Raw genomic sequence first — 21,430 nt, 5'->3', positions numbered from 1 at the left:
GGGAATTGGCCATGGTCCAGGGTGCAAACTGCTTATATCGACTATGGTTTGGCCCAATATTCAAGTCTGTCCCCAAAAAAAAGTGCTGTTATACGCAGTAGATACGGAGTACTGTGATTGTCGGAACTTCTGTGAGATACTGATTGTGGCGATGCCGAAGGGCCGAGGTTCATCCTCCACACATTCATCCACCCCGCATAATATAGAACGGAATGCATGGCCTTAGTGAAATTTTGGGTGTCTTAGGACCTGCATAAATTATGGATAAATTTGGTTCTTCCATACGGTGTTTCTTCTATACTGGGTACACGGATATTTGTATTATTGGGTTCTAAAGAAATGTGGACTCGTGATCTCTTACGGTCTCTGTCAATACCTATATCATCTTTATTGGAACACAAATTTCCGATGGATTCTGATAGTGTACAGATCTATATCTAATTCTATAAGCTAACCAACATTTTTGGACAAGAAAATGCAACTGATAGCCGAAATCTATAACCCTCGCTGATCATCCCCAATTTTTCTGTCCAGCATCTCTTCTCTCCATCCCCAACCAAGCGCAAACGCAGTGCCAGGGCCAAAAGCAAATGTAGTCCCCAATAACCCACCAATAGCTCTCCACCAAGAGAATGAGACCCCAGCCTTTTTCAGCTCTCCGAATTTCAACGCGAGCCAAACAAACCCACTGGCCATGGAGATTACCTCGTCATACTGAAGGAATCGCCCAATTCCCTCAGCAAATGAGGTCACAGGTTCCAGGTGGCCTCTCAAGCCAGGCAGAAAGATACTTGCCAGTGAGGCACCAGCCGGCACGGAGCATCGAGCATGTAGGAATGTGAGTCCGGAGACCAAGGCAAATGTGCCATATGCGTACCGGACATAGCGCATATTCTTCTTGCGATCTTCCTTCTGTGATTGCTTTGGCTCGGCCTTCGAGAAGCGTTGAACCAGAAGTCGCAACGGAGCCTGCAGGAGGGGAATGACAACCGGGAACAGTTGCCACACTGCGTTGCAGTAGCGCCGTGATTCAACTGTCGGGGCTACGAAATTTGCAAATGTGGATAGATAGTATCCGGCGAGCATGGCGAGCAAGAGAGAAGATGAAGTCTCTGACTTCACCTGGTGCTTCGTTCCCAGTAGTAGTTTGGAAATGGGCGTACGGATGTGCTCCAGGGCGTAGTAAATAGGTGCGAGCTGTCCGATACCTCTCAACTGGGATCCAACCCCTGCGCCTATCGGGCTATTCTCTCATTGTTTAGTTATCTGACCCCTCGAGATTCTCGGAATTCGGCAATGCAAGAGGACTTACAGGATTAGCTCCGTCCAGGAATGTGCCTGGCGATAACTTTCCAACAGCCAGATACCATAGAGAGGACCAATATCAGCCATGAATGACAGCATCTGAATGCGGGATTGGGGATCCGATCCGCTAATAGACGGCAAGAAGCAAGTAATCAAAGGTCGAAAAAGGTTGTCTAGGTATGGGACATGATAAAGTGGCCTGGTCAAGCTGAGAATTTCCCCATTGCTCGCAGACCACACTCCCTTAGCAAACAAAGGTACCATGAAGGGCCGTACACGGGTGAACAATGTCCCCATAGTCTCTCGGGCAACAGCATAGCAGCCGAATAAAGGTGCCGAGGAAAGAGCACGCTTCCACACTCTATCCTCATATTCTGGGAGATTGTCGCTTTCATCTCGATATGGAATGGAGCATTCCAATGACTTTGGTGGCAGAGGTAGACAGTCGAGCTTGGCCGCTCCAACAATCGTATCGGACATTTTATCCACCAAGTACGTGCTGAGATATGGAAGAAGATATAATCCGATCAGCTTTTGCTTCAACCCTTCCAGAGCCTCGATCCTAGTCAATTCGTAAGCTGAAAGCCAAATAAGGTCTACTCGCCGCTGGCGTGGTTTCTGCCATGCTTGCAAGCAACGGTGTATGTCTTGGACACCTATTTTTGTTTCAGTGGATCCATGGGCTAATGTTGCAAGGCTGTTTGCCAGAGATGCAGCGCTCTCAATGGCACTGTTACCGCCTTGCCCCAGGTTCGGCGTCATCTGTGCCACGAGATATTAGAGGAGATTCCAATCATAGACAGAATAATCTTAATATACCTTGTGGGCTGAGTCACCGATACAAACATATCTGTCCATGCACCAATGCTCGTAGAAGGCCTCTTCCAATGGTGTAAAGGTCCGCACAAGTGACCTCTTGTTAATCTCAGCAAACGGCACTTCTTTAGTGATGGGCTTTTGTAGGTAAGGCGCGAGATGGCCATCGATCTCATTCTGCTTATATCGTGGGATCTCGGCAGCAGAATACAGTCGGTCCATTTTTGTAAAGAAGAACCAGAACACACGACCTTCTTTTCCAATGATAGTCAGAATCGAATAACCTTCCGCAAATGTCCGATGGATATGTCCCGGTGTCAGTCCAGGGGTGGCTGTGGATATGCCGAATACACAATTGTACTCGGCAGTCATCCCTATGGATGGAATTAGCACGCCTTTGTACAGGATAAGTTTTGCATAATACATACTATTTCTTTCTTTGAAAGCTTCATGCTCCATTCCTTGGCCCTCCATGTAGTGCCACATCTGCTGCCTGACTGTGCTCCGTACGCCATCGGCTCCAACGACTACATCTCCCTCGAAGACGGAGTGGTCTTCACAATGGACCACAACCTTCTCAGGAAAATGCTCTACTTGTGTTACTTTTTTGTTCACCATAACACGAGCTTTCTGGTCCTTGAGACCCTCATACAAGATTCCGAGGAGTATCTGGCGATCCAGAAACGCGGTGGGATAACCATGTCTATCAAACATCAACATTTTTTGCATCGTCCAGTATACGGAGTAACTAGGGCTCGTTGGGGAGAGTTTGTTTACCTCTCGTGCGTAATCAGAGGTGCATCCGTCTCATTAATACACTGGGCATGATCGGTCCAGATGAAGGACCTCCGAAGCGGCTCGACTTCATCCAAGACATCATCGTAAAGACCGAGTTGGTCCAGAATGCGTGCGCCATTTGGAATGATACCGATTGAAGCACCGACCTGTGGTGCAATGTCTGCATGGGACTCCAACACAACAAAGTCGATATTGTTCCTAAGTAGACAGTGTGCAAGCGTGAGTCCAGCGATTGACCCACCCACTATTACTACGCGAAAATTTGAGGATGTGGCCATTATATCTTCTCGGCAGACTTTTTTTGCCTAGTGGTAGGGTAGCCTGTCTCGTAGACCAGTAACCAACAGTGCGTGATAAGCGAAAAAGTATCATCTGGGGGTGGCATGGTTTATTTCTTTCTACGCTGTAACACCCCCTGAAGCAGAAAAGATTCCGGATTATGCCGCATAACGCTCAGCTGGTTCCACCTCAACGGCTGCATTTAGTCGTCTCTAGCATGCAGACCGGCCCCAGTTGAGGAGTACGCTGAAGGACTAAATTCATCGATCAGATACTAGCATCGTTAGGATAAAACGAGCAGTTGGGGGCCATTTAATTATAATGTCAGTAAGCCCCAATACTGAAAAAGTTCTGATTTCCGGAAGCCCACTGATAAGGCCTAAGAATTGACGCAAGATATGTGCGGTGTATCTTATGTATTAACAACTACATAATTTTTGTTTATACTTATTCCTACCGAGCACAAATCCACCAGCCCTTCGGCCCCCGGCCCTTCCGGTGCTAGTAGGTGAGCAATGCCGCCCTGAACTCGCGCGACTAGAGTGATGGGGCACGTGATGGGGTGCGATTGTCACCCGATGGTCGCGCGACGAGGCCACTACCTAGTTGGGAATAATCGCCACGGCGCATGAGAGCCGCGACATACAGGCTGGAATTTGTCCGGCCCACTAGGCCGCGAGTACCGTTGAGATATCTTGCCGGCAACTGTCAACTGGAACACCCATTTGGTGATGACCCGATCAGCGGCTGTTTTTAGTGGTCACCATCACGTGTATACATATACATCCCTGGATTCCGTCTCTGCCTTGCTATCCCAAATAAGTAAGACTCACCGATCGCTCAAGCTTCGCTGATTAGGGCAGTCGAACCTAAGGTTTCAGGCCATTTCGAACTCTGGATAGGTCGGAGTTCAATGGAGGTCCAGACCTTTGGGGATTGCAATCCATCTTCGTAACCTATCGACACAGTATGCTCTGAAGCACCTTGCAGCTTGAGCGTAGAAGGCTGTCACGCCGTGTGGTTGATTGGCGCAATAGCAGGCCCCCGACGGGAAATGCACTCCCGCAGGTCCGTCGGTGGGGGCCAAAACAAACCAAGCATCTTGGCCCGACAAGTCACATAGGAAGAATTATATCGCACCTTTCGCATCAAACTAGATTTAAACGGAGGAAGGGTTGCTCTTTCTGCGCTCGAGACTCGAGGTCTTACATCTGAATGGGTGTACGTGAAACAGAAAGCACAGGGTAGCCTATTGCTAACCGCTTGAGTTCTCAGCGCCTGATCATCTCCTCTGACGTTGCGGCGCAGAAACTCGCAGCCATGTGTAGCCTAAGATGGAGACAGGCGGGGTAAGACGGGGAGTCGATGAGCCATAAAAGGCAATGCCTTCGCCTCTTCCATCTGCTGTCTTACTCCCATTTCTCGCAATAAGACAGGAACCTCATGTCCAAGCCAGTATGGACGAGACTGGCAACGGATTTGGAAGTATGAGCGGATCTAACTTTACTTTCACATTCTCTCCAGGGCACTTCGTTCCGTTGTCCCGTCCAGACGGCAGCACCGAAAGCCCTTCTACAGAATCCCAACCAAGTTCAGTTCCATTTCTGACACCGAGAACATCGCCTCCACCATCGCTCTTGTTTCAGAATTTGAATATCCGTGGAAGCTCCCCCAATGCAGACCTGCACAATGACACACCTAGTAACAGACCCAGGCTCGTCCCGGTTTCTCGCCGAGGCTCGTTACCCAGGGGTCTCCGCTCTGCCGCTGCATCTCATGGGACAGATATTAACAGGGAACGCCTTTTCAGTGCCTACAGGGAGCCCGTCGCTGAGTCTCTATCTTCCGCTGGCGGAACAGAGCGTCAAGTTCCACCAGCATTTGGTACTGAAGAGGGAAATGGAATCGAGGGCGGCGCATCCAGTCAAAGGTCGAGTCATCCTGGGGCTAGCACACATAACTTCCGTCAAGAGCCACTTCCCCCGGCTCCAATCTACGATTGTCGCCTGCAAGAGGGACTGACAGATATCAAGAACCAACTCGGTGATCTTGCAAACACCATGCGTCTTTCGGGACTGGTTCGGGACCCCAACACCAGCTTGCATAAGCTTTATAAGGAAACCAGAGAAGCTAGCAAATTCAAATATCCAGAAACACGCACTGTGGGATTCATAGGTGACTCTGGGGCCGGTATGTTGCCATTCCCCTCCAGGGGTTGCAACATCTAATGCTGAAATAGGGAAAAGCTCTGTAATCAATTCATTACTTGATCAAGCGCACCTTGCACGCTCGGTAATGGCTCATATTCCATGTTTTTACAACTGGAGACATTCCCTAACATCGAGCAATAGAGCGGAGATGGATCTGCTTGCACCTCTGTGGTAACAGAGTTCCGGAACGCGGGTGACGATCACAATCCATATACTATTGAAGCCCATTTCATGAACACCGACGAAATGAACGAACTTCTTGAAGAACTCTTACAGAGTGTTCGGCAATATAACACAGATTCTCTCTATAGACAGATTGATTCGACTGTGGAGCGACAGAAGTGCAAAGACACAGCCGATCGAGCTTGGGTCACTCTTGAGTCATTGTTCACGGACGAGCCGGAATTAAGCCTCGAGTATGTCTCTCGTGACGAGGAAGGAGCAGAGACAGAAATCCTGGCACAATTGCAGCGTTGGGCCCTTATAAACCTAGCCCATCGACCGGGGGGTCGGAACAGTTTGCAGTATTCTATTACCTGTGGTGACCTGGACGAGTGTAAACACCAACTTGACACTCTAACGGCCGATTCACCTGGGAGTAATAGGCCTGCACAGTGGGCCTTTATTAAATTACTCAGGTTCGGCAAGTCTTTTCCTCGGAATGGATCTTCTCCTAACGATCTGGCAGGGTATATATCGATTCTCCTATATTGCACACAGGATTGGTACTGGCAGATTTACCGGGTATGAGCAGTGCATTGAACATCATGTCCAGGTCAGCATCTTATGTGTTCCAGGTTTACGTGATTTTAACTACGCAAGAGTTCGAGCCACTGAAAAGTACCTAAGTCACAGCTGTGACGAAGTGTTCATCGTGACCAACATTTCTCGCTGCGTCTCAGACCAATCGATCCAGGATATCATGAACAGATGCAGGAAGGGTCAGCCACGTTTAATTATTTGCACCAGATCAGATGTAATTTCATGATCCTTTCATGTATAAAGAAATTTTCTGACGCTCTTATTAGGATATTGATCCCGAAGAAGCGGCTCGCGGTAAGAACCCAGAGGATTTGCGCGTGCGTCAAATGAACCAGAGAATAATGGAAGTGGAAAATCAACTCGACAACGCAATTTCACGAAGACAGACAGCCCCTGCCAATGAGCAGGCGCGCATTTCTTTGGAAGAGTCCAATCTCAAGTAAGGTTTTAAACGTTCACTGCAACTCAATCAGGGCTCACGACCGCACAGTGATAGGAGAAAAACTCTGAAGCTAGAGTAAAACCACCCCTATCATTACGAATGAGCATTCAGTCAAACACTAATCTGTGTCTAGGAGGAAGAGATACCTGGTCAATCGCCGAAACGCCCGGGTTGAACGTGATTTGGCTGCCAGGTACAGGGGCATTGCTGTATTCTGTGTCGGAAATCCGATGTACTCAATGCTCCGCGAAGCTCCGCCAGACGAACCAGAAGGATATATTAACCTCAGTGGGATCCGCCAGCTTCGCCGCTATTGCAAATCAGTCCCGGCGCAGGCTCAATTTCATGCGACGTCTGCTTTTCTCAATAACTTGGTGCCGGCACTGATGACATCTCTTCGGCAATGGGCTCTAGCGGGGGTAGACTCCGTCACAGCAGAGAAAGCTGCTACTCTTCGCCGCATTCTAGGGAATATGGAAGATGTCCTCCGTCGGGTATGACCTGCTGTATTCATCACTTGAATGTCGCTGTCGACGTCTTGAATGCCGCCAACAAATTTCTGATAGGAGACAGGAATTCATTTCACGCGATGCACATGTCTCTCGTGCGCAAAAGGACTTGGACAGGTTATTCAATGAGTCTGTCACGAGAGTTATCCGTATGTTCCTGAAAGGTTTCATATACGTTTACAGATTGTTTATAATTCCGCACCAGGAAATTTTGACAACGCCTGGACGAGGAACAGTGTTGAGAGAAGTGAGGAGTGGGCAACGGTGCGTTTGACTATAATTTTGCTTCCCTCAGCGCGTATCTGATGCGAAGGCTCGTTAGTGGAACCACAACACTTATGCAGCGTGGTGCCGCAACTATGGAACCCACCAAACAGGGCAGAAAAGTTACTGTTGTTGGAATGATGAAATAGTCCAGCGGGCACGTGAAGTTCTGGGTCCTCGATGGGACGAAATCATCGTTTGGTTGGAGTCGCGTATCGACACATTGACTGCAGATACAGCTGCGGTGTTCAGTGGAATGCACAGAGAACTTGAGGGTATGTCTTTTTGGGTTGTATGGCACAATACCTTTTGCATTGAACGGACCAAAAACAAGAAAATACGAACATTCTGACTTGTTTTTTGTTCAGAGCATCGGCATTTAGCCCCTCGAGCCCTTGGAAACATTCTCGCTGGTATGGAATCGAGACAGAAGTGCATCACAGATGAGATCCATTATGCCTTCCTAAAGCTTGTTCAAGCCACCCAGTATGTCCATGCTCCAGGTCTGCATGTCATAAGAGGGTACTGCTAAATTATGCCTAGTCTCATCGCACGAGATATGCTTCATGGTCACGCCAGTTCTATTATAGCCGGCCTTATGCGCCCTGCTTATCTTGCCTGCAACCGGGAGTATGGTATGTTTGTTCTTCACCAATCTCATTGTTTTCTATTTGAACTTTTTTTTCCCTCACGGGTCAATCTAATCGAACTCCATTTGAAGGAAACGGTAGCGATCGCAGACGCAAGAACAAAATGCGTGACCACTTAGCGTCCTCTGGCCTATTCGCAAATTACTCAGAGTCAGCCCGAGGCATTTATCTTGCATGTGTGGCGGAGCGATTTGACGCTCTTCAGGGGCAAATACATGAACAAGTACAAAGGATCGTGAGAGATTTGCAAGTTGTAGCAGTTGCAGATGGAGCAGCGCCGGAGGCAGAACAGGCTCCTGCCTTAGCGGAAGAGATGAATTCGAGGGTTGAGGTTGCCCAGAGGGCTATGGGAACTATTCATACTGTTTTACAGGAACTCGCATCGCACTGAAAGAATAGATCATTGAACTTCGTGTCTTGGTTTATTGAGGGTACATCCAGATTCTCAAAGCACTGAATACCCAGCCGCCTGCCAGGTATTTGTTCATGGATAAGTGGCCGCTAGCTAGGTAGTAAAAGCAGTCAGGGCACAACGCCCAGTCGAAGGCATGTTTGAAGTGCAAAGAAAATGGATGGCCGCCTGGGCCCAGCGCTGGTAACCCCGACAAGGGACAGATATATGGTATATCATGGATCAGGAATTGGCACCCTGCTGACCGATCTTCGTATACCATGGACTTGCTGGAGCTCAAGGAGTCAAACCCTGATTGTCATTTCCACCAAGCAGACTTAGCTATCAACAGATACTGGACGGGTACGAGCGGGTTGATTGCTATCGCTGGGTTCATATCGCAACTATGTAAGAATTATGCTGCCGCATTTGGCCCTTCATCAATCGCTCAGAGGGAGAAGTTGATTAGTGGATCCATACCTAGGCGGTGGTTATTTGGCTTTTAGAACTAAATCCATATAAAATCCTTAATCATATGGCTAGGTCTGGCACGATCTGTCCGTCACAAAGGCCTCCTTGCGGGGCTTTTGGCCCTCTTCGGACACCCACATGGATAAGAGACAAAGGTTCAATAGGATGAAATATGAGGCAAGATGAACGTATTCCCGCCATGGCAGAGGGAGCGAGTGTGCAGTTTATTTCACAGTAATACGAGGTGTCCTGAATGAAGTATGGAAGAGAACTTGAGGGAGAGGGGAATGAAGGGGGCCGCGGGCGGCCGTGGGGGCCCTATCTTTTTAGAGCTGTGCTCCCTGTCTCCTAATCGATCCATCATCCATGTCTGCGTGAAGCGGCTAGAAACCGGCGTGGGCACAAGGGGGAGATAAGGGTCAAGGATAGGTGTTGGTGTTGAAGAGGTGAGGGAATCAACCACGAATGAGTGAGTGAATCACCCAACTCACCCGGCTCACCCTCTTAAAGCGGCAATGGCCGAAGGAGGAAAGAAAAGTGTCCTCGTAGATTTTTTTTTTTTTTTTTTTGAACGACCGAAATACCTATCTAGGAAAAAATCAGTTGTTTATATAACAGTATACTTTACAATATCTTAATTTCATGTTACATATTTTTAGAAAGGAGTACGGTGATGGACTAAATTCGTGGATCAGCGACTAATCATTAGAATAAGCCTAGCATTTGGGGGCCGTTTAACTACGCAGTACTCTGTTAGGTACCCACTGCGTACAATAATATCGGTGAGCCCCGAGGATTTTCTGATTTTAGGAAGCCTGCGCTGACAACGCCTAAGGATTTGTGCGAAATACATACAGCGTATATATTGTATCGATAAGCATATCGATTTTAACTGTCTGTTCCTATCTAGTAAGAAATAAATTGTTTGTATGAAAGTATACTCTGCAATATCTTAATTTTAGGTTACATATTTCTATACTCCATGTACATGAATATGGAAATAGTAGATATATTGGTACGAAACTGTGGCTTCCTACGCGATCCGTACGCAGTAGAAGCTATCTTGGGGGTGAAAAGTAAAGCAGTCTATGGGAAATACTTCTGAGAACCTCTTCAACTATATATCCCATTGCATATTATGAGTTGTACATAGTGTCCTGGCCCCAACCTGTGCTGTGGATTTTACTTTTTGCTTCGCTCTCATGATCATTAAAACTCGTCTTTAGAGAAGTCGATTTCCTTTCCATCTAACCACTCCACCATTTCCTTATACAATTTGTCACGCTCCTTGCCAAACAGTTGGGGGAGTTCTGCTTGATAGGATAGCCCAAGCGGCGCATTCCATAGGCCAGGAACATGTATCCCTTAGGCTCCTTCGCTAGAGATTCATGGTCGATCTTAGGAGGGTTAGTCGGGTCAACAGGCACACATTTGTCCTTCTCGTAGATGGGATGATTGCAAAGAATCTGCCACCCTTGGGGTTGCTTCTTCAGGAAGAAGACAAAACGAACATCGCTATTACAGTCAGCCCATGTGCGTATATACTTGATTGGAAGAACCTATACTTATCCGCGTCCCACTCTATGCCATTCTCATCAGCGAACCTCCAGGATATGGTAACTTTCATTTTATCGATAGCGCGGTCTCCCTTTATCTCAACTGCATGGCCCCTCGAGGATACGGTGAGTGATGTAATCCCCTCTCTTCCAGCCTTTGGCCCAGGTCTCAATAGCCTGATCGCGGTAGTTCTGCTGCCAGCTGATATTAATGAAGGCTTTGGGGTCGAAGATGGACCGAAGGTCAGTCCATTCGCAGGCATCTCGGTGAAGAGGCCATCCTTCACAGATTTCCCGAATCTTGAAACGTTCAAGAGTAGAAGCGTCATCCGTATTGTAGACAAGTCTGTTTGACGCTACTGGGGGCTCAGCACCCAAAGGGTAACCCTCGGGTTCGGCAACCTTAAAAAGTGCGGGCTTCTTCGTAGCTGGGATAATATCACGTTGGCCGATTCCACTCATGGTATAATAGTTTGTTTCGAGATGGGGTCTGGCAGAGCGTAACGCGCACGACTAGTCCTGCAGAATTAGATGTTAATCGAGCAATCATCCTAGAAATTGTCCGCCATGGTTCATGATATATATATAACCACTGAAGCTCGTGAGAATCGACCACTACAATTCAGACAATGAGGTCAAATCCAGGAATACTATTACGCCACATTGATGAAATCCAGCCGGAAACATCTTTACCTAATTTAACTGCCCGATGGTCGCGTTTAGATAGTGTTGTTTCTGACGTCACTGTCATTGAGATACTCCACGTCAACCAGAATAAAACGGTATATAATAAATGACAACACGAGCAGTTGAAAAATACCGTCAGCGACAGGGCTGGCTCGAATGTCAGCTTTTGGCAGAGCAATCAACTTGGCGGGGAGGTGTCCTCTATTCATCCTGCAGCCAGATTTCCCCATTTTCTTCCGAAATTATAACTTCAGTCAATGAGCGTATATATACAGTATCAGAAGACCCCACTATTTTGGGCATGTGTCCGTATCTATCCTCCCATTCACCTTGAATTCCAGATCTCGTATCTTCATTTTGGACATGCAGTAAATGATAAGGGAATTAAGCAGAGGACTAGAAGAAGGCAGTTAAAGCCCCGTCATTTCTACCGAAGAGTCGACTTCATGGACATAATTAGCGACGACAATGAGTCACGGCATGCTTTCTATCACCCTTTGCTCACTTAAGGATAAGTTCTTGGGCCTCTCAAGTCGCTAGGGCATGCCCTTAGACAAATGACGCTTCCCATGAACCTCATCCAACGCAGCATATCCCCAACCGGTGGGAACGATTCTCTTAGCCCGTTACATCCAGATCTCCTATACAATCTCATCAACGCCTGAAAACTGCACCCGAGGTGAGGTCCATAACACGGCAACTGTAACTTACTCATATAGAATACAGCCCGTTCCAGTGGCGTCAATTCTATAGATAAGAACGTCTCTGTGACGGTGTTAGATAAAGTTACTCAGTTGGGTGAAAAGGAGGCCCACAATCCCACGTCTGCACAGCTTTCAAGAGGAGCTTCTATTTTTATGGGATAGGGACTATCGGATGTCCAAATTATGAGTTCAGTTATAGGCTAAATATGCTTAGTGGAAAATAGCTATTGTCACTGAAGACCTACATCAACTTGAGCCACTGCGGCTCCCGTCCACAGTGTCCCTAGAAGAATATTGGAGAGCTGCATGTTGGCTGGTTACTAGAACAGTGCGATATGTGGATACAGGAGACAAGTTACAAAGTGAATCTCTAGAAATTCCTGGGAGGATATTAGCTTTTATACATCAGGAATAGTGGCATGATGGTGCAATGCTCACCACTATCGGCAACTTTTTCTGCCTCCCACTGGTGTTGCACACTTGAAGAAGTGCCACACCAGTGTCACCAGTTCAAACCATGTCAGAGGGTATTACAATTAATGCGTTTTCTGCACGTGAAATCAAGACGCAGAGATATAAAGATAGGGCGACCCTCGACGCTCCTCATAGCAGGCTATACAAGGGTTTGGTAACATTGTTGGAGATGCTTCGAACAACACGACCCAGCATAGAAATATCAGTGTTCAGTCTTATTGATCCTGGGACTCGTAGGATAGGGGTAGGGAAAATAAAAAGATAAAATAAAAAAAAAAGATATATCGTCAGCGACAGGATTCGAACCTGTGCGGGCGAACCCAACAGATTTCTAGCTGTTGTAATTGTTAGTAATCATAATTCAATAGGAGGTAATTCAGTAGAGACATACTCTGTCGCCTTAACCACTCGGCCACACTGACTTCGGTGTTCTCTCGGAAGCACAAATTGACCACATCATCCAAGTATGAACAACCGCTTCCCCACATGATCCGGGAGTGCGACATCATAATTGCCTCCGCTTTCAGACCGACGACATGAAGACTACCTCTTCTGCTGCCCCTTCTTGTCGCCATGGAACTGGTCCAGAAGGAGCATGAGCGGCTCTTGAAGAGGCTTAAAGCCTCTCAGAGCATTAAAAATGTTCAGTCTACAATAGATCTCCTTCAGTCTGCGCGGGACACTATCGCTTCCGGTCGGTTCTCCGTCTCTGCGTCCCGCACCCCGTCACCCTGGGTTTGCTAACTGTGGATATTTGCTAGATCCGACCCAGGCTTCCATAACACTCGCAAAGCTCCAGAATCCTGTCAAATCGTCTTTTGATGCGATCAACGACAGTCTGAAGGAGACCCACGGCGGTCTCAACAAGTACTCCAAGGCCCTCGACAAGGTGGGTGACCACGACACATGCAATACTTGGTTACGTGGACAACTTAGGATTCGACTGACTATAATATAGCTTTTCAAAGACCGGCCTCTACCGAGCACCGAACATGATGCCCTCTCCTCCCAGGAACATCTAATTAATCGGGCCATTGCAATGCACCTCCTCCGTGAAGGCCAGTTTTCTGTGGCGTCAACGTTCCTTTCCGAGATGGCCGAGCATAAATCGGCATACCAACAGCAGACAGAAGAGTCCGACACAACGGAAAGTGCGGCCAGTCTTCTGGACCTCGAGGAGGTTCCGTCGAGCGAGGTTCGGAAGCAGTTTGCCACCATGTATTACATTCTGCACGAGATGAAGGAAAACAATAATCTCCTCCCAGCGATACAGTGGTCAAGAGACAATAACGAAGCACTGGATGCGAGAGGGAGCAATTTGGAGTTTGAACTGTGCCGGTTGCAGTTCGTGTGGCTCTTCCACGGCGGCGGACAGGATCCGCAAGTGCCAGTTTCCGCCGGGCGGCAGGCGGCTTTGGAATACGCCAGGCGTGAGTTTCACGTCTTCCTGCCCCGGTACCTCCGGGAAGTTCAGCAGCTTATGGGCGCCATGGCGTTCTGCCCCAATCTGCAAAACTCCCCTTACCGCACCATCTTCAATAACCCGTCGGCCTGGGAAGACGTGGCTCACTCGTTCACGCGCGAGTTCTGTTCCCTGTTGGGGCTGTCTGCAGACTCTCCACTTTATGTTGCTGCTACTGCTGGTGCAATCGCTCTGCCTACGTTGCTGAAGCTGCAGACGATCATGAAGACAAAACGGACCGAGTGGACTACGGACAATGAGCTGCCGGTGAGTGACGCAGGGTTTGCTCACAAAGCTCCGGGTTTGGCTAATGGACTCTATCTCAGGTCGAAATCCCGCTTCCCCCGTCGTATCTCTTCCATTCTATCTTTGTCTGTCCAGTTTCTAAAGAGCAGACGACCGATGCAAATCCGCCAATGATGATGCCCTGTGGCCACGTGATCGCAGAGGAGTCCCTCAAACGGTTATGCAAGGGCACACGGTTTAAATGTCCCTACTGTCCCAGTGAGAGTCATCCCCGGGAAGCAAGGAAGGTGTTCCTTTAGGCTTTACGATTGGGGTCATTTGAGAAGACATTTCGGCATTTTGGGAGTTCTTGTTGCTAGCAGGGATTGGGAATGGGTCTATAAGGCGCTTGAGGGACCGGCGTACATGATACCGGATATGGACCTAGACTTAGTCCTAGGAGAATCGACACCACATTTGCGTGTAGTTACATCTCGAGCATACCTATTGACTCATGTAGTAGCCTTAACCAACCAGCCAAGAGCTGAGAACTCCACATACCAGGATCAACCGGGAGTTGAATCGATGTATCAGAATGGAGGGAACATTGCCGCAGCTGATTGGCCGCTAGGAGTCCCGTGACCACGCGATCATTTGGCGACACCGAAATCCACTTTACGCGTCCGATACCGTCCGATACGCGTCGGCGCCAGTGTCTTTTGGATAGAGTCGGCTATGAACTCTCCACCAACATCTCCTCCGGGAGCAATCGGGGCAAATTAAAGGATGATGTACATGTTGACGTCCAGTACTCCCTCCATTGCTTCCAATGATGTCCTCAATTCCCTGTCTCGAGATTCCTCGACTCGTGCACCCACAGCACAGGTACCTTAGTGCGTACGGGTATTCGCCGTCGTCGTTTTACCAGCTGTCCTGCTGGGATCATTTATAACCTGGCCTCCCCCTGAGATCAGGCCTATCCATCCCTTTTCATTGCGTTTCCCCTTCCCTCCGCCGGATTCCCACAATGCTCTCCCAGCATCACGCCCACAACCCCAGGATGCTATCTACCAGACGTACCCCACATTCAGACAGTTTCTCCTCCCGGTACGGAGCTGGGAAGAACACAGCTACGTCGACTAGCATCCGAACAAAGAGACATATCCGCGACCCTAATTCTGTCTCCTCTCGCCGCACCGAGAGACCCGGCTCCCACACTCCCCCGGATGGGAAGTGAGTAATCCCATCACCACTGCCAGTGAGCCTCAAGATGTTGACTCAACCCGCTCTGTCCAGCACGCCCTCCCCTTCTATCGTCACCCTGACCGTCGGCCCTGAAAAACGCCTCTTTGCCGCTCACAAGGACATCCTCTGCGTCGCCCCGTTCTTCGCGACGGCCTACGCCGCCGCTGAACCGTCCAATTCACCCAGCCGACAGATCGACCTCCCCGACGAACAACCAGAAGTCCTTTCCTGCGTTCTCGAGTACCTCTACAAGGGAGACTACTACCCGCGGCTTCTGCGCAATCGACGCCACAACACCTGGGAGCTGGAAAACACCGGCATGGACAGGGACGGGCAGAGTTACGGGGCGACCATCTTCCACCCGGAAGCCGGAGCCGAGATCCTCAAAGACACCGCGGTATAGTAAGTTGGCGATAGCCCTCTCGTAAACACATTGAATACCCGGTCTAACCGACTTCTAGCTGCGCGGCTGATAAATATGGCCTGGAGATCCTCAAGCGTCTCGCGCTGCGGAAACAAGGCCTCCACACCGGCATCCAATGCAGCACCATCCTGACCAGTGCTCGATATGCCTACGCGAATACCCCGGACACGGAGTCTAAACTCCGCGCCCACTACCTTGCGCTTATTATTCGCAGTCGGTCGACCTTCAAACGGAGTGGGACGATGCAGATGGAGATGGAACAGGGCGGGAAATTGTTTTTTGACCTGTTCGTGGCCATGTGTAACCATATGGTATGTTTTATCGGTCGGTGTGGTGTACGGTGCTGACTGATGAATAGGATGACCTGACGGCGAATACGAAACCGTCCTTCCGTTGTTGACTCGATCCGCTGGCTGGACCCGCTTGGACTCCTTCGTTCATGTTATGTATGCTTATGCTGAGGCTCTCGTTCTGTTCGTCTTGTTCTGTCTTGCTGTACTATACCAATGTCTCGTCTCTGTTTAGCGGGTGCCAGGCATTCTGCTTGTATCTGCTATCTCTACTCTTTCTACATGTACCCGGTAAATACCATGTGTTTAGTCAGAGTGTTCGTTTCAATTCATCGCGATAAGTTTATCTATCTCTGAGTCGGGAGGTTGTTCGTAATGTCGGACGCCATTAGCTCCCTCTTGTCCGATCGCAACTGCAACGAGGCCTGCTCAATGCATAAGTACTGGTATCATATGTTGGCCCCACCGATCACGACACTATGTGAAGTCAGGGCCTAAGCGGTGCGTCAATTGCCCAATGACGGGGGTTGAGCCTTCCCGTGGCACCTCAAGTCGGGCCAAATGCTGGTTCAGTGTCGCAGGCACCTGGTTAATCTAGTTCACGCTGTAGAAAATTGACAGGACTAAACGCCCGTTCCTGGAAAGGCGCCCCCTTTGCTTAGAACAACCATGCCGCGTTCGCGCGCAATATACCCCTTCATAAGTCCCTATCTACCGTTAGTCGGATCCGCAAGAGTACAGAGTAGACAAAAGCCAGGATGGCTCAACCTACCTTGTAGATGAGATTCGACAGCAGACACTCGACTTCGTCGATGTCGATTCGAGATCGCGCGCTGGTATGCATGCCAATTCTCAAAGCCGCGGCAAATTCTGCAACTGGGACACGGGTCCGCCTGATAGGAGCTTGCCCATCTTTGGCTTCTTCGAACCCGCCAGCGATGAAGACCTTCCGGAATAAATTCCGCAAGGCGATGTCGCGCCCCCTCTCCAGCGGCAGGTAGATCCGTCGCTTGACGAACTCTTCCTCTCCAGCATTCATGGCGGTGTCGAACCCAACCAGGTCTCCTTTCCTGACACAATTGCAGATGGGGCGGAATAGCTTCTCTAGGCGAGGGAACTGCGCAAGGAGCTTCTTGCTCGGCAGAGTATGCGTTGTAACCAGGTGGCAAGGGACAAGATACGTGAGGATCAACCTGGAATGGTGAGTGGGATGACAAGTGCAGGCATTCGCAGCAACCTTACTCTTTGTTCTTGGTCGCATACTTATGGCACATGCGCCAGGCGTATGCGAGGTGTTCTTCCGCCTGGCTGACGTCAGTAATTGGTCCCACCGCAAGTATACCTATGGAAGGAGTATTGCGCACCTCTGCGTAGTTTTCATCGAGGAAATGGATCACCCCGACGTAGTATTTGAAGGTGACGATCTGCGATTTATGGAAGGCCTCCATCTCAGGAAGATCCGCGGACGACGCTTCCAGGGCACGAAGGAGGTTCTTCGAGAGTCCAACCGAGTTAAGCTATATAGTCATTATCTTCGTCCGGTTGTATTTCGCATCCACCATACCTTGAAGTATGTTTTGAACAACAGGTTCGTCATGTTGTATATGCCCCACTTTCGCGATTCCTCGATCGGTGCTCTACGAGCCATCAGCACCGCCGGTCCTCCGTGCGCAGGATAACTCACCTGTCGCTAAGACACAACGTAAACATGCGGTTGATGACCCGAGCAGTCTCCTCCAATTTCGCATTCTTTTCAAACTCCGACGCTATATCGTCTTGGAACCGATTCAGGGCGACCGATCCCAGCGAGGCAAGCTCCGCATCGGCCCGGATCGCAAACGTACGCAGGTACTTTCCGACAACGTACAGACATGGGATCGTCCATGCCTGGAGACCCCCGTTTGTGTATCCCCTTATCAGCACGTTGGTCAATTCCTTCCACGCGTCGAAAACCTTGGCCCAGCTCGCATCGGAGGGCGACAAATCGAACGCAACGATCTGCGACACCGCCTTCCAGTAAGCGGTGAAGATGTCAATCCAGGCGCTCTGCTCTTGCTTCGGCAGCTTCACGCCATTGGCCTGGAAGAGGGAATAGCGGAGGTCGGAGGAGACATGGGCGGCGTTGGAGAAGCGATAGAACGAGAAGAGACGGCTAGGATAGGCGGTGGGCGCGACGGGGGTGAGGGCGGCGGCGAGAGACGGACCAGAGCCGGACTTCTGGCCCCTTGCGAAGTCATCAAAGACAGAAGTCATGAGGAGGACGAGGGGATGAGGGTGAGTTGGCGAGGGAAATCATCCGGTTGTTGTATGCGCAGTTGAAGCGACGGGGCACGTAGCGCTTACCTCATCATCGACCGAGAATCCCCACCGCCCGCGGCTGCGCCACAGCGTGGCTGGGCAGCGCACCGGATGCGGAATAGCGCAGGCCCAAGCCTCCGGTCGCTTAGGCGAAGGGCGACAGCCCTAACTCTCCCAGTTCACAAATCCTCATTTTTGCGACGAGACCCCAACCGGCACACCTCTCTCGCGATCAACCACATCACCGTCGACAAAAGTGAGTGTCACCCTTGAATCCCCTCGTATCACGCTGCTGGTCCAATTTTATACTAACAATTTTTTTTTCCAGATGGGTAAGTCTTATATTTGCACCTTTTTTCCAGTCCGCCCCTTAGCCGATCGGATGCCTGTTTTTTTCCTGCGAACGTTGAGCGACATATCCACCCACACGGGGACACTCAATTACGATTTTACGAGGAAGACGATGGGATAATTTCTGGTCAACGGAGCAATGCTAGGGAGGAGGGGGGAAATTTTGAATCAAGTGCGGTCGCATATCGAAAAGATTCCCAGCCAACACTACGTCTACCCGTCCTGTCGACTCCAACGTTTCGCACGGAACTCAGCGCACCGAATCGAATCTCCATTGCACAATCTACCGTCGAAGGAAGGTGACTGACCGATCTTCAGGGCGTCTCACCGAGTACCAGGTCATCGGGCGTCATCTGCCCACCGAGGCCAACCCCACGCCCAAGCTCTACCGCATGCGCATCTTCGCGCCCAATGCCGTCGTGGCCAAGTCCCGGTTCTGGTACTTCTTGACCCAGCTCCGTAAGGTCAAGAAGGCCAACGGTGAGATCGTCAGCATCAACGTGGTATGTTCCGCACTGTTCCTCTTCGGGATCCGGTCGACCGGCGTGCTGATGTGATGTGTGCAGATCAACGAGAAGCGTCCCCTCAAGGTCAAGAACTTCGGTATCTGGATCCGTTACGACTCTCGCTCCGGTACCCACAACATGTACAAGGAGTTCCGTGAGATGAGCCGTACCGAGGCCGTCGAGGCTCTCTACCAGGACATGGCCGCCCGCCACCGTGCCCGCTTCGGCTCCATCCACGTATGTGATTCCCTTTCCGCGGTGTGCAGGATGACCGCTCTGACGATTGCGCGCAGATCCTCAAGGTTGTTGAGATCGAGAAGGCCGACACCATCCGCCGCCCCTACATCAAGCAGCTCCTCCAGAAGGACCTCAAGTTCCCTCTGCCCCACCGTGCCGCCAAGGGCAACAAGCTCTTCGCCTACTCGCGGCCCTCCACCTTTGCGTAAATGTGAGGTTTTGGGTTTGGGGGATAGGAGTGTGTGGATGAATGACTATGTTATGGCCATAGCGTGCATGAAGGACACGGGTCACGCGGAGAACACGGCGTGTATCTACAGCCCAGATAATGGGATGGATGGTTTTGATGTCTCTTTAGTCCTGTGCAGCGACCCTCTCAAGTTATATCACAAAAATCTGGGGTTTATTTTCACGTTGAACTGTTCTGTAGGTCTCTTGTGCCTGCATCCATCCCTAGTAGCTTATATCGTAGGTGTCCTGCATAGTATATCCCTATTCATAGCATGATCCGGCCCTGATGCTGTCCTGATTTGGAGCGTCGGATATATTTGTAATCGGTCGGGTGTGGAAAAATATATTCCAGTATCCCCAATGTACTATGTGCAGCAATCTACCTCACTTATAGGTAACGATGCTGCAAATTAACTCAAATACATACAATCGAATATAGTAAACCATATAAATCCATTCAATAGCAACAGACATTCATAACATGCATGTACTGGGCACGTTAGTAACAGATTGCGTCATTTGTAATCGGCTATTCGGAGGGCGCCCGCCGAAAGCGAGAGGAGCTTCTTCGGCCTCCAGCAGACCCCGTCCTCCATCGTTCTGACAACCTCCTCACCACCCCCCCCCCCATTGACTCTCCTTTCAGCGTCCATCTGCTCGCAAAATGTTCGCTCGTCAGACCTTCCGCTATGCTCAGCCTCTGAAGCAGGTACTTGCGCGTCTGGCGATTTTCCCTCCCCAGGACCACCCGCTGACGCTCTCCAGAGCTTCCGTAAATACTCCACCGAGGCCCCCAAGGGCAAGTCCCTCGCCCCGGTCTACCTGACCGTCGGTCTCGCTGGTCTCGGTGTCGGTCTGTACCGGTACAACTCCGCGAGCGCCGAGGCGCCCGCCGACCGTGCCAAGGTCTTCACGGGCGGTGACCAGGGATGGGTGGACCTGAAGCTGTCGGAAATCGAGGTCCTCAACCACAACACCAAGAGACTCCGCTTCGAGTTCGAGGACAAGGAGGCCGTGTCTGGTCTCAACGTTGCCTGTACGATCACCCCATGATGTCGCCTAAACGAATCTCGCTCACCATCCACCCCTCCTAGCCGCTCTTCTGACCAAGTTCAAGCCTGAGGGCGGCAAGGCCGTTCTCCGCCCCTACACCCCCGTCAGCGATGAAGGTACGTCCCCCACGACCTCCCCCATCGGCGCCTACTCACCCCCGCAGCCCAACCCGGCTTCCTCGACCTGGTGGTGAAGGTGTACCCCAACGGGCCGATGTCCGAGCACCTGCACAGCATGAACGTGGACCAGCGGCTCGAGTTCAAGGGCCCGCTGCCCAAGTACCCGTGGGAGGCCAACAAGCACAACCACATCTGCCTGATCGCTGGTGGCACGGGCATCACCCCGATGTACCAGCTCGCGCGGCAGATCTTCAAGAACCCCGAGGACAAGACCAAGGTGACGCTCGTGTACGGCAACGTCACGGAGGGGGACATCCTGCTGAAGAAGGAGCTGGAGGAGCTGGAGAACACGTACCCGCAGCGCTTCCGGGCCTTCTACGTGCTCGACAACCCGCCCAAGGAGTGGACCGGCGGCAAGGGCTACATCAGCAAGGAGCTGCTCAAGACCGTCCTGCCCGAGCCCAAGGAGGACAACATCAAGCTCTTCGTCTGCGGCCCGCCCGGCATGTACAAGGCCATCAGCGGCGCCAAGGTCAGCCCCAAGGACCAGGGCGAGCTCACCGGTATCCTGAAGGAGCTGGGCTACAGCCAGGAGCAGGTGTTCAAGTTTTAGATGCACCGTTTGTGTGCCACTAGACTATACATGTACTTTTTTCTTTTTTTTTTTTTTT

At 50.4% G+C, this 21,430-nt stretch overlaps 9 protein-coding genes and 1 non-coding gene across 10 annotated transcripts; 6 read left to right on the top strand and 4 right to left on the bottom strand.

Annotated features, from left to right (window-relative positions):
* Positions 1-495: 495 nt before the first annotated feature.
* Positions 496-3,537, bottom strand: BDV59DRAFT_208887 (FAD-dependent oxidoreductase; the record flags this gene model as incomplete). Its single annotated transcript, XM_073695290.1, has 5 exons — positions 2,899-3,537; positions 2,550-2,824; positions 2,125-2,495; positions 1,313-2,067; positions 496-1,243 (listed from the first exon to the last, which is right to left on the bottom strand). Exons 1-5 carry the CDS (start codon positions 3,195-3,197, stop codon positions 496-498), a joined length of 2,448 nt encoding a protein of 815 aa, XP_073546466.1. The 5' UTR covers positions 3,198-3,537.
* A 598-nt stretch (positions 3,538-4,135) lies between these two features.
* BDV59DRAFT_62680 (uncharacterized protein) lies at positions 4,136-5,379 on the top strand. The gene is made up of 3 exons (XM_073696787.1): positions 4,136-4,419; positions 4,474-4,857; positions 4,913-5,379. Exons 2-3 carry the CDS (start codon positions 4,581-4,583, stop codon positions 5,218-5,220), a joined length of 585 nt encoding a protein of 194 aa, XP_073546465.1. The 5' UTR covers positions 4,136-4,419; positions 4,474-4,580; the 3' UTR covers positions 5,221-5,379.
* Positions 5,229-8,935, top strand: BDV59DRAFT_181582 (uncharacterized protein). Its single transcript, XM_073690260.1, has 13 exons — positions 5,229-5,388; positions 5,438-6,046; positions 6,097-6,152; positions 6,206-6,384; positions 6,437-6,609; positions 6,661-6,687; positions 6,746-7,106; positions 7,186-7,270; positions 7,327-7,385; positions 7,444-7,660; positions 7,754-7,871; positions 7,929-8,020; positions 8,107-8,935. The coding sequence occupies exons 2-13, from the start codon at positions 5,640-5,642 to the stop codon at positions 8,424-8,426; spliced, it is 2,094 nt and encodes a 697-aa protein (XP_073546464.1). The 5' UTR covers positions 5,229-5,388; positions 5,438-5,639; the 3' UTR covers positions 8,427-8,935.
* A 1,209-nt stretch (positions 8,936-10,144) lies between these two features.
* BDV59DRAFT_203297 (uncharacterized protein) lies at positions 10,145-10,915 on the bottom strand (the record flags this gene model as incomplete). Its single annotated transcript, XM_073694241.1, has 3 exons — positions 10,145-10,412; positions 10,463-10,478; positions 10,579-10,915. 3 exons carry the CDS (start codon positions 10,913-10,915, stop codon positions 10,145-10,147), a joined length of 621 nt encoding a protein of 206 aa, XP_073546463.1.
* A 1,688-nt stretch (positions 10,916-12,603) lies between these two features.
* On the bottom strand, positions 12,604-12,740 carry BDV59DRAFT_t114. The gene has a single exon. It is a non-coding gene; the product is annotated as a tRNA-His (tRNA).
* A 113-nt stretch (positions 12,741-12,853) lies between these two features.
* BDV59DRAFT_181530 (ubiquitin-protein ligase RMD5) lies at positions 12,854-14,495 on the top strand. Its single transcript, XM_073690259.1, has 4 exons — positions 12,854-13,012; positions 13,080-13,207; positions 13,277-14,047; positions 14,107-14,495. Exons 1-4 carry the CDS (start codon positions 12,892-12,894, stop codon positions 14,323-14,325), a joined length of 1,239 nt encoding a protein of 412 aa, XP_073546462.1. The 5' UTR covers positions 12,854-12,891; the 3' UTR covers positions 14,326-14,495.
* A 456-nt stretch (positions 14,496-14,951) lies between these two features.
* On the top strand, positions 14,952-16,272 carry BDV59DRAFT_181529 (BTB/POZ domain-containing protein). Its single transcript, XM_073690258.1, has 4 exons — positions 14,952-15,238; positions 15,302-15,652; positions 15,712-15,985; positions 16,033-16,272. Exons 1-4 carry the CDS (start codon positions 15,033-15,035, stop codon positions 16,072-16,074), a joined length of 873 nt encoding a protein of 290 aa, XP_073546461.1. The 5' UTR covers positions 14,952-15,032; the 3' UTR covers positions 16,075-16,272.
* A 1-nt stretch (position 16,273) lies between these two features.
* On the bottom strand, positions 16,274-18,270 carry csn12. Its single transcript, XM_073690257.1, has 6 exons — positions 17,649-18,270; positions 17,529-17,601; positions 17,329-17,481; positions 17,207-17,268; positions 16,737-17,157; positions 16,274-16,671 (listed from the first exon to the last, which is right to left on the bottom strand). The coding sequence occupies exons 1-6, from the start codon at positions 18,215-18,217 to the stop codon at positions 16,588-16,590; spliced, it is 1,362 nt and encodes a 453-aa protein (XP_073546460.1). The 5' UTR covers positions 18,218-18,270; the 3' UTR covers positions 16,274-16,587.
* A 237-nt stretch (positions 18,271-18,507) lies between these two features.
* Positions 18,508-19,785, top strand: BDV59DRAFT_181523 (60S ribosomal protein eL20). Its single transcript, XM_073690256.1, has 4 exons — positions 18,508-18,594; positions 18,932-19,116; positions 19,180-19,356; positions 19,413-19,785. The coding sequence occupies exons 1-4, from the start codon at positions 18,591-18,593 to the stop codon at positions 19,563-19,565; spliced, it is 519 nt and encodes a 172-aa protein (XP_073546459.1). The 5' UTR covers positions 18,508-18,590; the 3' UTR covers positions 19,566-19,785.
* A 386-nt stretch (positions 19,786-20,171) lies between these two features.
* BDV59DRAFT_181522 (cytochrome b5 reductase family protein) lies at positions 20,172-21,426 on the top strand. Its single transcript, XM_073690255.1, has 4 exons — positions 20,172-20,296; positions 20,353-20,623; positions 20,682-20,756; positions 20,804-21,426. Exons 1-4 carry the CDS (start codon positions 20,252-20,254, stop codon positions 21,370-21,372), a joined length of 960 nt encoding a protein of 319 aa, XP_073546458.1. The 5' UTR covers positions 20,172-20,251; the 3' UTR covers positions 21,373-21,426.
* Positions 21,427-21,430: the final 4 nt, after the last annotated feature.

This window comes from Aspergillus ambiguus (genome assembly GCF_047715705.1).
Source record: "Aspergillus ambiguus strain CBS 117.58 unplaced genomic scaffold BDV59scaffold_23, whole genome shotgun sequence".
NCBI lineage: Eukaryota > Fungi > Ascomycota > Eurotiomycetes > Eurotiales > Aspergillaceae > Aspergillus > Aspergillus ambiguus.
This window is presented reverse-complemented; position numbering and strand designations above follow the sequence as displayed.

Coding starts and splice junctions, on each gene's coding strand:
- BDV59DRAFT_181522 (XM_073690255.1), top strand. CDS start 20,252: ATGTTCGCTCGTCAGACCTTCCGCTATGCTCAGCCTCTGAAGCAG. Junction 20,624..20,681: donor GTCTGGTCTCAACGTTGCCT/GTACGATCACCC, acceptor CACCCCTCCTAG/CCGCTCTTCTGACCAAGTTC. Junction 20,757..20,803: donor CACCCCCGTCAGCGATGAAG/GTACGTCCCCCA, acceptor TCACCCCCGCAG/CCCAACCCGGCTTCCTCGAC.
- BDV59DRAFT_181523 (XM_073690256.1), top strand. Junction 19,117..19,179: donor AGATCGTCAGCATCAACGTG/GTATGTTCCGCA, acceptor TGATGTGTGCAG/ATCAACGAGAAGCGTCCCCT. Junction 19,357..19,412: donor CCCGCTTCGGCTCCATCCAC/GTATGTGATTCC, acceptor GATTGCGCGCAG/ATCCTCAAGGTTGTTGAGAT.
- BDV59DRAFT_181582 (XM_073690260.1), top strand. CDS start 5,640: ATGAACACCGACGAAATGAACGAACTTCTTGAAGAACTCTTACAGAGT. Junction 6,610..6,660: donor TTGGAAGAGTCCAATCTCAA/GTAAGGTTTTAA, acceptor ACGACCGCACAG/TGATAGGAGAAAAACTCTGA. Junction 7,872..7,928: donor AAGCTTGTTCAAGCCACCCA/GTATGTCCATGC, acceptor AATTATGCCTAG/TCTCATCGCACGAGATATGC.
- BDV59DRAFT_62680 (XM_073696787.1), top strand. CDS start 4,581: ATGCCTTCGCCTCTTCCATCTGCTGTCTTACTCCCATTTCTCGCAATA. Junction 4,858..4,912: donor GTTTCAGAATTTGAATATCC/GTGGAAGCTCCC, acceptor TAACAGACCCAG/GCTCGTCCCGGTTTCTCGCC.
- csn12 (XM_073690257.1), bottom strand. CDS start 18,217: ATGACTTCTGTCTTTGATGACTTCGCAAGGGGCCAGAAGTCCGGCTCT. Junction 17,482..17,528: donor TGTTCAAAACATACTTCAAG/GTATGGTGGATG, acceptor ATGACTATATAG/CTTAACTCGGTTGGACTCTC. Junction 16,672..16,736: donor TGTCGAATCTCATCTACAAG/GTAGGTTGAGCC, acceptor AACGGTAGATAG/GGACTTATGAAGGGGTATAT.
- BDV59DRAFT_181529 (XM_073690258.1), top strand. CDS start 15,033: ATGCTCTCCCAGCATCACGCCCACAACCCCAGGATGCTATCTACCAGA. Junction 15,239..15,301: donor CACACTCCCCCGGATGGGAA/GTGAGTAATCCC, acceptor CGCTCTGTCCAG/CACGCCCTCCCCTTCTATCG. Junction 15,986..16,032: donor TGGCCATGTGTAACCATATG/GTATGTTTTATC, acceptor ACTGATGAATAG/GATGACCTGACGGCGAATAC.
- BDV59DRAFT_181530 (XM_073690259.1), top strand. CDS start 12,892: ATGGAACTGGTCCAGAAGGAGCATGAGCGGCTCTTGAAGAGGCTTAAA. Junction 13,208..13,276: donor ACTCCAAGGCCCTCGACAAG/GTGGGTGACCAC, acceptor ACTATAATATAG/CTTTTCAAAGACCGGCCTCT. Junction 14,048..14,106: donor CTACGGACAATGAGCTGCCG/GTGAGTGACGCA, acceptor ACTCTATCTCAG/GTCGAAATCCCGCTTCCCCC.